Here is a 17,672-nt window from a genome sequence, read left to right on the forward strand (position 1 = left end):
AGTTTTAGAAGTGAACTTAAGGACATATTTGCATTTGGCATTGAACATGCAAATTGTGTGATCCATTTAATCCCCCCCCTTACTGGAGGTATCAAAACAACTGTGCAAAGCCAAATTTGATAATTTAAAGACATGTTACCCAAAAGATTATAAATAGAGAAGAGGAAATATAAAAAGTAATGAATGAAATTATTTGAGCACAGTACTTGGAAGCACATTAGTGATTTCTACTAAGAAAAACAAGGAGACCCTTTTATGTAATGAATCTACAACTCAACAGTAACAAGTACAGGGTTCCTTTGTTCCTTTTGGAAGAAATTGTTGATAATCAGGTAAGTAGATCTTTCCTGCTTGAACATATATTTTTAGGAGGTAATATTTCCACCATGGTCTAACATTAAGAACAGAAATGGAGAAAATCATTTTGATTGAATGGAGAAACTTATTAATTCATCTCAAAAGGAGGTTTAAATCCTAGACAAGTTGGGAAGTGGATTCAGAACTGAAACTTAAAATCCTCCATATTATATAAGTATTTGAATAAAAGAATGAAGAAATAGAAGCTATTAAAAGATGGGTTTCCCCACTCTGGTGTGATAGTTTTGTTAGGAATAGAATTTGGTTTTGTTAAAATGACAGGAACTTAAATTATACATAATTGAAGAAATTTTAGTAAAAGGGTTTTTTTGTTTGTTTGTTGGGGGTTTTTTTTGTTTGTTTTGGCAAATAGAATTAAGTGACTTGCCCAGGGTCACACAGCCAGTAAGTGTCAAGTGTCCAAGGTTGGATTTGAACTCAGGTCCTCCTGAATCCAAGGCCGGTACTCTATCCACTGCGCCACCTACCTACCCCAAAAGGTTTTATTTTAAGGATTTGTATAAATTTATTGGCCATTTCAAACACAATAGATTAATTTGTTCTTACTTGGGGGCAGGTAGGTGGCACAGTGGATAAAGCACTGGCCTTGGATTCAGGAGGACCTGAGTTCAAATCCAGCCTCAGATACTTGACACTTAACTAGCTATGTGACCCTGGGCAAGTCACTTAACCCTCATTGCCCCGAACAAAAAAAAATTGTTCTTACTCTAAAGGCTAGATTAATTTAGAACCCGATTTATTTATTTATTTGGTATCAAGATGATCCTTCAGAACTTATCTCTATAATCAATCAATAAACATTTATAAACACTGTTCTAAATGCTAGGGACACAAAAAGAGACAAAGGACAATTTCTCTCAAGAAGCTTACAATCTAATGGAGACAGTATGCAAAATACAAAGAAAGCTATATGCAGGATACATAATTAACAAGAAAAAGGCACCAGAATTGAGAAATTACAAAAGGCTTCCTGTGAAAATTTGACTTTTAGTTGGGACGGAAGGAAGCCAAGGAATGCAGTAGGTAGAATTAAGGAGGGAGAACATTGCAGGAATAGGAGACCCCTATCACTGGATCATACTTATCAGGGATTAAAATGTTTTTTAAAAAAATTGGAAAAGGCCTAGATTATGAAGGGCTTTGAATGTCAAACAGCATTTTGATTTGATCAGACCTTCTCTCTAGGAAAATAACTTTAGTGGCTGAATAGGGGATGGATTGGAGTAGGGAGAGACTTGGGGCAGATAGACCTATCAGCAGGCTATTAAATCCAAGTATGAAGTATACTGGAGTGGTGGCAGTGTCAGAGGAGATAGATGCTTACAAGAAATGTTACAGAACTGAAATCGACAAGCCTTTGGGACAGATTGGCTGGGGGAGAGTGGGAAGATACTGAGGAACTAGGAGGGTAATACTGCTCTCTACAGGTAAAAGGGTAGGTAGTGAGGAGAGAAGGTTTGGGGAGTGGGAAGATACTGAGGAACTAGGAGGGTAATACTGCTCTCTACAGGTAAAAGGGTAGGTAGTGAGGAGAGAAGGTTTGGGGGAAAGCTAATGAGTTTGGTTTTAGACATGTTGAGTTTAAGGTGTCTACTGGACATCCAGTTCAAGATCTCTAAAGGATGAGAGATTGAAAGTCAACAGAAAGGTTAGGGCAGGATAAGTAGATTAGAGAATCGTTATGGTAATTGAATCCATGATAGCTGATCAGGCTATATGGAAGAGATTTTGCAGAGTTGGAATCAACAAACCTTGGCAACAAGTTGGATATGGGAGGTGAGAGATAGCTGTCAAGGATAACTCCTAGCTTTTGAGCCCAAAGGACTGAAAGGATGGTGTTGTCCTTTACGTTAATAAGAAAGGGCAGGGTTTAGGAATACAGATAATGAGTTCTGTTTTGGACATGTCTCATTTAATATAAACTACTAGACATCTAGTTTGAGATGTCTGAAAAGCAGTTGAAAATGCAAGATTGGAGGTCAGCAGAGAGGTTGGGGCAGGATAAGTAGATTGTGGAGGATCATCAGCCTAGGGGGCAGTGGCAATTAAATCCATTGAAGATGTTGAGATCACCAAATGAAGTACTATAGAAGGGGAAGAGGATCCTGTGGGTATCTACAGTTACAGGGCATGATCTGGATGAGGATCCAGCAAAGGAGATTGGGGAGAGGTCTGATAGTTAGGAAGAGAATTAGGAGAGAGTGGTGTCATGGCAATAAAGGAGATTGTATAGGAGGAGAGCGTGATCAACAGTATCAAAGGCTGCAAAGAGGTCAAGGAGAAGGAAAATTGAGAAAAGGTCACTGGTCTTAGCAACTAAGACCATTAGTAACTTTGGAAAGAGTTTCAATGGAATGATGTGATTGGAAGCTGGATTGTAAGGGATTAAGAAAGTCAGGAGAGAAAGTGGAGGTACCTATTGTAGTTGGCCTTTTCTGGATTGTATTTAACTACCAAGGGAAGAAGAGGTATAGGACTAAACTTAACAGATGGAAGGATCAAGTGAGGGTGTTGTGGGGTTTTTTTCAGGATAGAGAAGAATTGGGCATATTTGTAGGCAGAAAGGAATGAGCCAGTAGAGAGGGAAGGATTAATCAAAATTGATAGAGGGGGTTGACAGAGGGGGCAGTCTATTGGACAAGTAAAGGGATTAACCTTGGTAAGGAGTTTTTGCTGTCATTTCAGTTATGTCTGACTTTGACCCTATTTGGAGTTTTCATGGCACAGATACTGGAGTGGCTTGCCATTTCCTTCTCTAGCTCATATTTACAGATGAGGAAACTGAAGCTAGTAAGTGTCTGAGGCCAGATTTGAACTCAGAATAATGAGTTCCTGACTTCAGGCCTGGCATGCTATCCGCTGGGCCTCCCTTGGTAAGGAGTAAGGCCATTTTAATTATATGAAACTATTGAAGGAGGAGAAAATGGCAGAAAGCATATGAGTGATGGGAGAAGAAAGAATTCAACAAATAGCTTCAATTTTTTCTGAAAAATATGAGGCAGGGATCTCAGCTGAGAGAGTTGGAAGGGGTGGGAGGGGGAGCCTTGGGAAGTTTGAGGAGGTTTGGAAGAGCCCTTGTGGAGAGTGGGATGGTAAGTTGATAAGGGAGCTGTAGGATTGCCTAGCAACATCAAAGTCCCAGTCAAAGTTGTATAACATAAATTTGTAGTAGATCCAGTCAGGATAGTTGCATGATTTTCTCTACTTTCATTCAGCAGCCTTTGTATAGGAGCAAAGGCAGCAAATGGGGGTAAGCCAATGCTGAGGTTTGGCAAAGTGTAACTGACAGTGTAAGGGGGCTTAGGGATTCAAGAGAGGAAGACAGATGCAACAAAGATGTTCACATAGTAGACCATCGTATTTCTTTAAGGTAATGTGTTGTAGTTAGGCCTTTCAGTTAAGACCTAGATTAGTGGTCTCCAGGAGTTCATATTCTATGAAAGGGGGGGTGTATATGTGTAAATGTGTATAGAGAACCACTAACACATATAAGGAGATCAGTCAGGAAAGACTTCCTATAAAAGGTACTGCCTGAGCTGCATCTTGGTTTTTTGTTTTTGTTGGGCTTTTTTTTTTTTTTTTTTTTTTTTTTGGCCAGGCAATGGGGGTTAAGTGACTTGCCCAGGGTCACACAGCTAGTTAAGTGTCAAGTGTCTGAGGCCAGATTTGTACTCAGGTCCTCCTGAATCCAGGGCCGGTGCTTATCCACTGCGCCACCCAGCAGCCCCCTGAGCTGTATCTTGAAGGAAGAACATTGAATGAAATGGAGGTGAGAGTACATTAGAAGGCCATTTTGGCTGGACTGTAGCGAATGGGAAAAAGAATGATCTGTCAGAAAGATGTCTGGGGCCAAGTCATGAAGGATTTAAATAGCCAAATAGGAGTTTATATTTTCTCCAGGAAGTAGCAAGCCTCTAGGTAGATCGTTTGGCTTCTGAGCCTCAGTTTCTTCATCTGTAATGTATATAATACCTCACAGCTGCTGAGGATCAAATGAGAGATTGTATTTTTTGTACATTGTAAACCTTCTAAGTACTTTATAAATGTCATCTATTATTATTTCAGTTTATTCTGAACACAGTAACTATTTGGATTCGTCTGTGATCTCTCTGAAGTCAATAGTCCTTCCACTGGTGAAGATGATAAATCTTCCATCCTTTCTTTTGTGTGGTTCTCACCTGTGCGGTTCTAGACTCTGCCTACTTCTAGGATTATATCACCAACTGACTATTGGACATTGTAGGTTGATTGGATGTCTCATTCTGATCTCAAATTCAACATCTCCAAAGCAATTCCTCTTGCTTCCAAAACCTATCTCCTTTCTCAAACTTCCCATCCCTCAGAGTCATAGTCATTTTTAACCCTTGAATATATGTATGTTTCTGAAAATTTTTTCACATTTCCCTTTCCTCATACTTAGCCACTATCCTACTTCAGGCCATTGTTACCTCTCACTAAGATTACCTCTCAGCCTTCTATTCTCTTCCATATAGACTTTTCCATACAAATCTTGTAGTGATATACATAAAGCAAAAGTCTGACCATGTGACTCCCCTGCTCAGTAGCTCTTTATTGCCATTGTGGTCAAATATCAAGCTTCTGTGTATGGCATTTAAAGCACTTATTAACCTGGCTATAAACTACCTGTGCAGCCATATTATATATTACTCCCATTCATATATTCTTTGGTCTAACCAAACTGTTTCTTTCTGCTTGATTTCCATCCCCTATCTTTATTATTGGCACAGGCTTTCTTTCCCCTGTGCCTAGAAAATGCACTTCCTCATTACTTTTTAGAATCCCCAGTTTTCTTCAAAGCTTAACCCTAATGCCATCTACATGAGGCCTTTCCAGGGGCAGCTAGGTGGCACAGCGGATAAAGCACTGGCCCTAGATTCAGGAGGACCTGGGTTCAAATTTGGCCTCAGAAACTTGACACTTGACTACCTGTGTGACCCTGGGCAAGTCACTTAACTCGAATTGCCCCACAAAAAAATAAATGCTTGAGACCTTTTCTCACCTCAAAAGTTAACCTTATATATATATTTCTTTTGGTTTGGGGGTGAGGCAATTGGGTTAAGTGACTTGCCCAGGATCACACAGCTAGTAAGTGTCTATGTCTGAGGCCGGATTTGAACTCAGCTCCTCCTGAATTCAGGGCTGGTACTTTTATCCACTGTACCACCTAGCTGCCCCATATATTTTTTGTTTTTGTTTTTGCAGGCAATGGGGGTTAAGTGACTTGCCCAGGGTCACACAGCTAGTAAGTGTCAAGTGTCTGAGGCCAGATTTGAACTCAGATATTCCTGAATCCAGGGCCGGTGCTTTAACCACTGCGCCATCTAGCTGCCCCTGCCCCATATATTTTTTAAATATGCACATGCTGTCTCCCCTTTAGAGAGTAAGTTTGAGGGATTATATGAAGAACTGTTTTTATTTTTTATCACCAGTGTGGGGTACATAAGTTTTTGTTTGTTTTTGCAGGCAATGGGGGTTAAGTGACTTGCCCAGGGTCACACAGCTAGTAAGTGTTAAGTGTCTGAGGCTGGATTTGAACTCAGGTACTCCTGAATCCAGGGCCAGCGCTTTAACCACTGCGCCATCTAGCTGGCCCCCCCCCCATAAGTTTTTAATAAATACTTCTTGATTGGTTGATGTAGCTCTTCTGTAAAGGATTAATCTACCTTATATTCTAGAGGTCTATTTCTATCTCTATATTTAGAGGATACCACTCCAGTGTAGAGAGGAGTCCAGCATATTCGATAGAATAGAGGCTCCCAAATTATGAAGACCTGGGTCAAGTATTACCTCTGACATCTGCTGATTCTGTGATCACGACTCTCAGTGCCCCCAGAGAACTTCTCTGTGTACATATTACTGAGAAGTTGCCTGTTTGTACCATTAGAGGGAGTTTCTACACCAAAATAAGGATTAATTCCCAACCCCCACCCCCAATTTAGAATAAGTGTAACACTTATTCTATCATTGCTCACTCTTGCCATATAAACACGAAGCCTCACTTTCTGGCTATGTCTTCTGGATTACATCTACCTTACTTCTCGTACACAAATCATCATTAGCTATGTGCTTTAGCCTGCATGGATATATCTTTCTATTAGGGTCACTTTCAGTTTTGAATCTTATGAGGTCTTTCATGATTCATAGCCATCTTTCATTGCTGGATGACAGGATATACTGAATTAAAGTTCTTATCTTTTTTTATTTATTTTTTTAAAATTTGCTACCAGTTTTGGGTAAGTTTTGGCTACTAGTTCTTAGATAGAAAATTGTCATACTGTGTGTGTGTGTGTGTGAGAGGCAATTGGGGTTAAGTGACTTGCCTAGGGTCACACAGCTAGTAAGTGTTAAGTGTCTGAGGTCATATTTGAACCCAGGTCCTCCTGACTTCAGGGCCGGTGCTCTATCCACTGCGCCACCTAGCTGCCCCAAATTGTCATACTTTTTAAAACTCCCCATTAATTAGAAGCCAGTAGGGAACTATTTTATACAATGATTAGACAAACCACTAATACTGGTTCCTATATTATAGGATACCTTGATATATAACCCTTATTAAAAAGGCAAATTGTTAACTTTAGACAACTTCAAAGAATGTGACTGATACTAAAAAAAAAAATGCTTTAAGAGATTAGCTAGGGGGCAGCTAGATGGCGCAGTGGATAGAGCACCGGCCTTGGATTCAGGAGTACCTGAGTTCAAATCCGGCCTCAGACACTTAACACTTACTAGCTGTGTGACCCTGGGCAAGTCACTTAACCCCCATTGCCTTACTTAAAAAAAAAGAGAGATTAGCTAGAACAACTCTTTCATTTTATAGATGAGGAAACACACCAAGGCAGGTTAAGTGCCTTATCATAAGTCACCAGTGGCAGAGATGAGACTAGAACCCAGCTATCTCCTGATTCCTTTGTTCCAGGTGTTCTTCCTACTACAGGATTGGCTAGTGAATAAAGATACCTTTCTTAAAATAATGAAAATCATAAGCACTCTGAAGTTTGAAAAGCCACTCTACATACTGACACTGGAGTTGCAACTAACCTGTGAAGTAAATACTACAAATTTCTCCATTTTTGTAGATGAAAAAATTGAAGCTTAGGGAAGTCAAGTGACTTAGCTCACATAGCTAGTAAGCATCAGAGGTAGGATTTGAATGAAGGCCTAAAGAGCCCATGTGCAGCATTTTACTATGTCAGCCTTGGCTTTAGTCTTCCCCTCTGCTCCTTCCCCCAACCCCACCCCCCATTTCCCAATTCAGTCTTTTCAATTTAAGGTATGCTTGTCTTATATGAGTTATATTCTTTATTTTATTTTATTTTTTGCTGAGGGAGTTGGGGTTAAGTGACTTGCCCAGGATCACACAACTAGTAAGTGTTAAATGTCTGAGGCCATATTTGAACTCAGGTCCTCCTGAATCCAAGGCCAGTGCTCTATCCACTGCGCCACCTAGCTGCCCTGAGTTATATTCTTTAATATATTAAATGTTTTGATGTTGCTAAGGAAATTCAGGTTTAGATTGAAGAGGTTTAGGACATGGAGAATTTACTAAGAAAAACCCATGGTCACATAAGTAGTATGTCTCCATCTATTTGCCAAGCTGTTGCTTGATTTCCCCAACTAGATTGTTAGCTTTTTGAGGTTTTTTTAACTAAGCTTTGCCTTTTTTCAGCTAGTATAATGCTTTGCATATAATGAGTCAATATTTAATTGAATTTAAGTTGAGATTATATTATCTGATCCTCATTTGATTAGTGACAACTAAGTTAGCTTTAAAAGTCTTAGGAGGGAGAAGGACCATCTTGGAGCTAATTAGTCTATAAACAAATATTAGGTTGACTGTTTTGGATAAAAGGCCCAATTTGTCTTTTGTTCAAATGAGTACTGTATTGGTTATTTTGTTTTGTGTACATCCTAAGTATCTTCTATTAGATTGGCTTTCCTAGAAGCTTTAAACTTTAGTTTTTATATTTAAATAAAAGAAAATTTACATTTGGGTTGCCTTTTTTTGAGAATTTTATGATTTGTCCTGATAATAAACCATTTAGAAATTGTTCCTTTTCCATGTTCTTTTTGGAGTTACTTATACATTTTTACCACTGGTGTTTATTGAATGCTTCATAAAAAGCTCTATAGGGAATTTTTTTTTTCACATAATGCAAATTCATTTCCTTTATGTATTGTATATGATGCTATGGTGTTGTAAATTAAAAACAAAAACCTTTTTATGACTTGGGCCACCCTGTACTTGAGTAGGTCATGTTATACAGGTGATTTGTAAGCAACTAGCAAAATGACTAACCTTTTGCTCTCCTAGGAGTGTATATTCTCAAATTTGTATGAAGGGTTAGTGTATATTCAGGCACTGGCTCTGGAACTTAAGACAGAGAGTTGTGTATAGCAGGGAGCGGCTTGCCCATGGTCATATGACCAGTGTGTCAAAGACCAGGAGGACTTAAATCTGGTCCAGCTCTCTGCCTACTGTTGCACACAAATTCTCAAAATACTTATTATATGTTGTGAAATCTAGAGGTCTAAGTGTACAAATTGAGCCATATTGTATGTTTAAAGTTTGGGTCTGGCTTTCATATAGCCATGGAAATAGTAGTCATCTTGTAACACTTTTTGTCTTTTGTTCAGGGTTTGTCAATGAGGCAGATCAGATTCCGATTTGATGGGCAACCAATCAATGAAACAGACACACCTGCACAGGTAAGCTTTTTCCATTATAATTTCAAGAATTCATATTTCATATAACTTTTGGGGGGAGGTGGGGCAGTGAGAGCTAAGGGTTAAGTGACTTGCCCAGGGTCACACAGCTAGTAAGTGTCAAGTGTCTGAGGTCAGATTTGAACTCAGGTCCTCCTGAATCCAGGGCCCATGCTTTATCCACTGTGCCATCTAGCTGCCCTCATATAACTTTTAATTAAAGTAAGTGTAACATAAAATAAAATAAAAATAAAAACTTTTGAGGCAGGTAGGTGGCGCAGTGGATAAAGCACCAACCCTGGATTCAGTAGGACCTGAGTTCAAATCTGGCTGCAGATACTTGACCCTTACTAACTGTGTGATGCTAGGCAAGTCACTTAAACCTCATTGTCCTGCAAAATAAAATAAAATTAAAATAAAGTAAGTGTAACATTGCCTGGTCTGTAATAGCTTCTTCTTTTTTTGACTTAAATCCCAGTCATCCATATTTTTATTGTAAAGTCAATGTTGCCTCATTTCGACCTTCTAGTTCCTTATGTCCAGTTACTCACCAAGTTTTGTCAAAATCTCTGTAGTAACTCTGCTATTTCTACTGCCACCACTATAATTCAGGCCCTCGATTACTTAACATCAGGCCTATTGTAAGTTATCTAACTATAGGCATCCATGTCTATCTAACATTGTACAAATTCCTACGCATAGCTGCCAGAGTAATCTTCTTAATGCACACCTCTAACCATGTTAATAATAGCTTGCATTATATAACATTAAGATTTGCAAAATACTTTCCTCTCAGTAGTCTTGTGAAGGTCAATTCTGCAAGTATCAACATTTTATAGGTGAAAAAACTCCAGCTCAGAGGTTCAGATTTTCCTTATTTCACACAGATAGTGAATATCTGAATTTGAACCCAAGTTTCTTGATTCCCAAGTCTAATGTTCTTTTCTTTTGTACACAGTTGTGGGGCCTGGCCACTTCTAAGACACATGGAGCCGTTTCCCAGAGCTTTCTAGATAAGATTTCCTTGACATCCAGGTCCTTCTGCAATCTGACTTCCACCTGCCTTTTTATCCTTAGATTGTAGCCTGACTTATATGCCCATTGTCCTTACACTTGACTCTCTACCTCCTTTTCTCATGATTGTACCCATGCCTGTCATCTCACTTTGTTCTCCTGCATCCACTAATCAGAATCTATGTGGGCGTTTCTTTCAAGGCCAAGTGTAAATGCTCCCAGATCAGTCTTGTTCCCCAACTGGTTGATGCTGACATTACACATGCAGTGAGTGTTTTGTCCACAAAAACTCTTGAAGACAGTCTATTTTGAGGTTGTGAGCTTCATTGGTAGGGGATGTTCCCACACTGATGAATTCACAAATCTTTGAAGTAATAGTTTACTAGCATATAAGCCCCTTGAATCAGTTAACATGTATTTATTAAGGGCCTGCTGTTTCCTAGACACTTGAAGATAACAAAGAGAATGCATGAAACAATCCTTACCTGCAAGGGTACATTTTAATAGGGAAATAATACAAGTATATACAAATTAAATCTAAAGAAAAGAAATAGAAAGGAGTTAAAATTTGAGGTAGTTTGAGACTGAGGGCACCAGCAGTTGAACATTTCAACAAAGGCTTCCTGTAGAACTTGTGTCTTCCCCAGCCTATGTTGGTGGTGATGTTCACTACCCACTTTTTATTATTATCTATCTATCTATTTATTTATTTATTTTTGCGGGGCGATGAGGGTTAAGTGACTTGCCATGGGTCACACAGCTAGTAAGTGTCAAGTATCTGAGGCCAGATTTGAACTCAGATCCTCCTGAATCCAGGGCCGTTGCTCTATCTACTGCAACACCTAGCTGCCCCCCACATACTCACTTAATAAAATGTTTCCTCTTTTATGTAGTCACTTTCACATTTTCCTATGAAAATTATTTTTTCTAGCACTGCTCTCTGCTCCATAAATTACCTGTTGGTTTGTTTTTTTGGTTTGTTTTTGTTTTTGTTTTTTTAGTGAGGCAATTGGGGTTAAGTGGCTTGCTGAGGTTCACACAGCTAGTAAGTGTTAAGTGTCTGAGGCCAGATTTGAACTCAGGTACTCCTGACTCCAGGGCCGGTGCTCTATCTACTGTGCCACCTAGCTGTCCCAAATTACCTGTTTTTGAAGGCTCTATTTTGTTTAATATGTTTAATAGCAAAAGGTTAGGTTGGGGGTGGGGCAGCTGGGTGGTGTGGCAGATAAAGCACTGGCCCTGGATTCAGGAGGACCTCAGACACTTGACACTTACTAGCTGTGTGACCCTGGGCAAGTTACTTAACCCTCATTGCCATGCAAAAAAAAAAAATACTTTCACTTGATTAAAACTAAAGTAATAGCAACATAGTTGATTAAACATAAAGAATTTGGAATGCCTTTGAGTGATGTTTAAAGGAAGAATGTTGTAGAATGTTTTGTTTTGGCTAAACATTTTGCTTTAAGAGAAAATCTTGTAATTAGCCATGAGAAACAGAATTCTCTTCTGGAAGAAAAATGAAAATAGGGTATTCATACTAGGAAACTTAAGGGTAGATACATAGTTCAGTTCTAAACTTTGATAAACTGATAGTTTCGTTTTAGTGTTGATATAGTGGATGGTCTATCCAGATTTAATCTCCTAAATTTTCCGCTGTTTTAGATGTTGAGAATTTGAATTGTAAATGTTTACTATGTTTACTGTGAAACCTACCCAGTTATCAGAAAATCATTCTGGTAGTTTACTAAGTGAGAGGTGTTTGTGTTGCAACTGAAATGCATTCCAACTAATTAGAGTTTTGCTATCATATGCTTCAAGAATAGTATTACTTTTTGGAATTGTTCAAATTCTTTTGATAAAAGGAAAAAAATATTTTTTTATACCACCACTTTAGTAGTAGCATCTCAGTCATTAATGATATACTCTAGCCTTGAAAGAGTTGTGAGAACTCTTCATGAGATCTCAACTACGCTGTCAGATTTCTACATTGTTTTTTGAGATGCAGTGAATAATTATATCTGCTCAAGTAGGGTTTTTTTTGTTTTTTGAGGCAATTGGGGTTAAGTGACTTGCCTAGGGTCACACAACTAGTAAGTGTTAAGTGTCTGAGGCCGGACTTGAACTCAGGTCCTCCTGACTTCAGGGCTGGTACTCTATCCACTGCACCACCTAGCTGTCCCTTAAGTAGTTTTAAATGCTGACAGATGGTAAATAATATGAGTCAAATTATATTTGTGTCACTTTTTAACTTTGCCTCCTATTTCTATGATTTGTGATTCTATGTTGGGGACTAAATATGTTTCTTTAGCATGTTTATAAGCCTTTGTACATATGTAGTTGTAAATCTAAACAGTTAAGTAGAGGTAAGATAAACCATTAGTTGTTTAGTGCCTTAGCCCCCAGCCTCAGTTTTGATGGTTATAACATCATATAATATAGTACTTTTGTTGGTAATACAGTGCTTGTTTAAGTATGTATAGTAAGTGGTCGTACATTTAGTGTAAATAATGACTACTTTTCTCAGCACATGATCCAACAATAAGTGTAAGCCCTAATTATATTTTTTAATGATGGGAAAATGTTACTGTTTCAGAAGTTCAGCCAAAACAATGTTTTCAGTGAACAAAATTAAGGTTTTTGTGAAAACTCTTGGGTTTGAATTTTGTCTAAGGCATGCATATCTAGAAGAACTTCTTTAGCAATCGTTTTTTAAACTGTCATGGGCAATTTCAGTTCAGTTATAGGATTTTAAAAAATCTGTCCGCTGCAGGGAGAAGTTTAAGGTTTCCAATGGATTGACAATAAGTATAGATCATAAGAGATTCCTAAGATGAAGAATTTCGCAAATCTAGGTTAAATGGGGGCCTATAACTTCTCAGAACAACCAACCAGGTCACAATATTATAAACTGGAAATGTTTAAAGGATAATCAGAGCTAAAAAGTTTTCTTTTTCTCTTGCGCTATAGTTGGAAATGGAGGATGAAGATACAATTGATGTATTCCAGCAGCAGACAGGTGGTGTTTACTAAAAAGAGAACCTGCAACTCTACTCCAGAACTGTGCTCCCAAGGAAAACAATACATTCACAATTAGAAAACCAAGATTTGGTTCATCCACATCCTGACTACTGCAGTATAGTTTTCTCTCTTCTTTGATTCCCTTCCCCCATTCCTTTATTGTACATAAAGTAACTGGTGTATGTGCACAGGCATAATGCGTATTTTTTTTTAACTAAATGGCCGATGGTATGTTTTGATCAACATCAAATGGAGATGGGGAGGGGAAAAAACAAACTGGTTCTGTGAAAATATCCCTTTTCTCCATTAGTGGCATGCTCATTCAACTTTTATCTTTATATTCCAGTAAGTTATTTTGCTCTCACTGTTTAACAACAAAAAAAAAACCCACAAAAAAATCCTTGCATACCTTGTTTGATTGGATAATTTCAATGTTTTTCTTTTATCATTGTAAAACCAAGGACGATTTTATAACTTTTTTGTACGTAGCTGTTACATGTAGGGCAATCTCTGTCTCTCAGTAGGGATAAATTACTATAAAGAAATTGATCCTAGATAGTTTTCCCTTCAAGTCAAACATCTTGTTGTTTAAATAAACTTCTTGTTTAAAATAAACTGTTTTCTTTAATTATTCTCAAGAAAAACTGTTAAGAAATGTAGAGAAACATAGTTTAATTAACATGCTAAGGGAGAAAGGTTAAATGGTTAAAATTTATTTCTTCTACTTTAAAAATTAGCAATCAGAGTGACATTTCTGTTGGCATTAATGATTAAGATTTAGTACATGGTCTTTATTTTCTTGTATACTCAGTTTTGCATTGATTTCAGAAATTCATATGTGAAGATTAAAGGAAGAAAATGAAATATGGTGTGCAATGTATGGCCCTCTTGTGCTCATTATTCAGTGGAAGGAAGGTTTAGCTTCAGAAGAACTGAGGAAGAAAGTAAAATGGCAGCAGTCCCACAAGAAATTGTCCTACAGTGAGACAAGATTTGGGGGCTTGTAAGTATATAATTCTGGACAGGAATGGTAACTTCAGATTTCATTTGTTTTAAAAATTATTAAAATGGCAATAAATTTTCTTTTGGGGTTTTCTGTCTTGGAAAGTCATTCTTTGTCTAGAGATACTTGGCCTAAAATGAATTGAGGCAGGTGAAGGGGGGAAGTGACATTTTTCTGCTTGTAGTATTGGCAGGGGAAAAGGGGCCTGGAGAGGAATCTTCCAGATGATAATATTGGGGTCAGGTTCACTCTTAGTTTTGTTTTTCTTTTTTCCTTTCTTTTTTTTTTTTTAAACCTTGTTCATATGAGAAACCTATGGAATTTGGAGAGATTCTATTATTCATTTGGAAAATCTTAGCTGGTTTTTGTGTTGGTTAAGTTTTATTTGAATGACATATCCTGAAAGTTAATTTCCTTAAGAATACTGTTTTAACTTGTATGAATATGAATAAGGAAATAGTCATTGGAATTTTAATTTCTGAAAGGGTTAGAAAAAAGCTCTTAATATACACTTAGTACTTAGAGGATCTGTGACTTTTTGTAGGTCTGCTGGTGGAGATTATTCTCCATCTCTGACCTAGTGAGTGGTCTTGGAGGATTCTCTGACTTTAGCTAAACTAGTCCTTCAGTGTGCAAATGTACAATCCATCACCAGGTCTGAACTCAAAAACCTTTCCAACTTTGTAGGATTTGCCAGACCATGTACTCTTCTGGAATAGCCTTTGAGAACCAATTGTCACCTTCATGTCATGATCAGAAAGGAGGGATTTAGTGGGAGAAGAACTCCTTATCAAATTGTACTGTTGAAAATAATATTAGTTATGGTCATGTTTTACATAATTGCATGTGTATAACCTATATCTGCTTACCACCTAAAGGAGATAGTTGGGGAAAGAGGGAAAGAATTTGAAAATCAAAACTTTATATAAAATGTTTATTATTTTTAAAAAATAATATTAGTTGGAAAGATGTTAAATTACTGGTAAGAAATTAATGATTTCTTAGAGGGTACAGTTTTCATTCTGAGCTGTCACTGTTTCTCCTTTCCCCCCCCTCCTTGTAGGTTACAGGCAGCAATATGATCTGGTCATATACTTGGAAATGAAACCAGACATTTATAAAGTAAATTTAATCTCACCATCTTAAATCTAACATCTGCAGTCAAGTTAACTTATTCCACAATGTAACCTGGAGGAAAACTAAAATTGTTCCAATTGTAGCAGTGGGTCAGACAGATACTAGACCTTTAAGATTATACCTCTTCTCCACTGATGTTAAACATTCTAATAAGATTATTTGCAAGCTATTGAAACAAAAATTTCAAAAGGAGTGCCATAAATTCAACCCACAAAAGGTTTGTGTTTGCGCACTCAATTTTGTTTCTTCTGAATTTTTTGAGTATATTTGAGTTTGTGTCTCAATAGTTTCAGCCTTGGCCAATAAAATTTAAAATGTTTTAAGTTTTGTCAATATAAGCATGGGAAGTTTCCCTTTGACTTTTATAGCAAATGCATAGCATGCTTTATAAGTTTTTTCAAAATCACGAGATGAGTTCCAAATTTGCCCTTTTATTAGCCAGAATAATCTGTGGAGTTTACTATGTATGTCATGCTTACTTGCAGTCACTTAGGATAGCTAGTACTTTGGTTGTAGCATCAGGAAATGTAAGTTCTGTTTCTCTCGATGGAATATTACGTAACCATTTTGTCCTTCTGAATCTAGTTACTTGGGCTCCAGACCTCAACTATACAAATACAAGATGGGGAAAGCATGATAAAACTGATTCCTGGGGAAAAGATACGGTGGTTTTGTTGGAATTCTAGCTCAGGGAAAATTAACAGTGTGACCTGGCAGACAAAAGTTAATACTAGACTATTAAACTAATGCTAAGCTATGGGGAAATTGGGTGGGAGCAGAGAGAGGCTAGGGCAACACTTAAGAGACTATTAATAATCCATGCAAGAGGTGGTTGCAAAGGCCTGAAAAGTCCTAGACCTTCAACCCCAGGCACTATAAAGAAATTTTTATTATTGAGCCATTTGGAGATCATTGAACTAAACAACTGTGAAGAAGCATTTAAAAGATTTGGTCAGTTACCTTATATATGCACCAGTGTTGGCTTCTTTACATCCAAATAAGCCTTTTGTGTGTTAACATACTAACCTGAGAGGTTTGGGAGAAGTCTTGTACCAAGTAAGCAGTGGTCATCAGAAACTTGAATTTCTTCACCTAGAGGAAGGACTTAGTGACAGTGGGAACTCTTATTGGAGTTCTTAGCTTCGAAATGGCAGAATTTGGGTATGAAGCTATATATCAACTGACCAATATCAAGTTTGAAGCTGTTTGCTTAGAGATGAGTAGCAACAACATTGACCAACTATGAAATCATACTCCATTTACCAGGGAAGAGAGTCAGGAAAATAACAAATGTAGCTGAGAAAGACTTCACCATACCACCAGTGCATGTAGATTTTGTTTTATTGGAGTGCTGTACCAGACTAACAGTCCCTCTACATGGTACCAGAAAGCAATTAATGCTGCTCACTATCTCAGTACATGGGTATAAAGGTATATTGCATGATGGTTTGGGACACTGGGTCAAGAGAGGACACTCAAACAGTAAGAAACAAGATTTGAGTGGCCTAAGGTACTGAAAAGATGCCATTAAAAAGTGGATATTGTCCTAGATGTGTTGGAAAAAAGTTACCAATATGTATTGCATATATAGAAAATGTAAGTTCTACAAACCTTCAGAACTTGTTTGCATTGATTATTTTAAGTTTTTGAAAGTAGAGTTAGATCATTCATGAAATATGCTTCCATTTATGTTGTGTCTAGCACTAGAAAATTTGCATGGTTACTCAAATGTTGCAGAACTATTTTTTCAGTGTCTAAATTCCTTTCTAGGATCTATTCTCAATAAGGCTGAAACTGTGAGAACAGGTCAGTTAAAAACAAGTAAACTTTGGCAAGTACTAAGAAATCAAGAACTTTAGCTTACTATCCCTAGGGAGACCCACAACCTGTTTATTTCATTTGCACATTAATGAATGTGAAAACAGACCTAAACAAAAGTTTTAGTAGAGGCAATGTAAGTAACATTTTTAGTGCATGGGTACAACTTTACTAGATAGGATTCAAACATGTTTCAGCAAGAGGCTACTATTGTTTTTTTGGAGTTGCAGAGGTTGGAAGTGATACAGTTAAAACTAGTAAGTACATTTTGTGGTTGAGAAAGAATAACAAGAAAGCTTAGCTAGCTCAAAACTGAGGTATGGTCTGAGTTCCTTATCAAGAAGTGCAAAGTGAAGGATTTTTGAAGTTTCATGACTCCAGGTATATGCAGGTTAACAGAGACAAAATGCTGTTTCGTTTAAAGTTGTTAAGAGCCTGGGTTAATTGCCACATTATAGAATGGAGGGGGGGGGTGTCTATAAAAATAATTGACATGGGGCAGCTAGGTGGCACAGTGGATAGAGCACTGGCCCTGGATTCAGGAGGACCTGAGTTCAAATCCAGCCTCAAACACTTAACA

General features: G+C 37.7%; 1 protein-coding gene across 1 annotated transcript in view; it reads left to right on the plus strand.

Moving 5' to 3' along the window:
* SUMO2 (small ubiquitin like modifier 2) overlaps positions 1 to 13,749 on the plus strand; it is a 97,658-nt gene extending 83,909 nt beyond the window's left edge. Inside the window, exons 5-6 of the mRNA XM_044003295.1 lie at positions 9,034 to 9,105; positions 13,084 to 13,749. Of these exons, the coding sequence (XP_043859230.1) occupies positions 9,034 to 9,105; positions 13,084 to 13,146 (135 nt within the window). The 3' untranslated portion in view covers positions 13,147 to 13,749. The remainder of the gene's footprint in view (positions 1 to 9,033; positions 9,106 to 13,083) is intronic.
* Positions 13,750 to 17,672: the final 3,923 nt, after the last annotated feature.

Source organism: Dromiciops gliroides, chromosome 4 (assembly GCF_019393635.1).
Source record: "Dromiciops gliroides isolate mDroGli1 chromosome 4, mDroGli1.pri, whole genome shotgun sequence".
Classification (NCBI taxonomy): domain Eukaryota; kingdom Metazoa; phylum Chordata; class Mammalia; order Microbiotheria; family Microbiotheriidae; genus Dromiciops; species Dromiciops gliroides.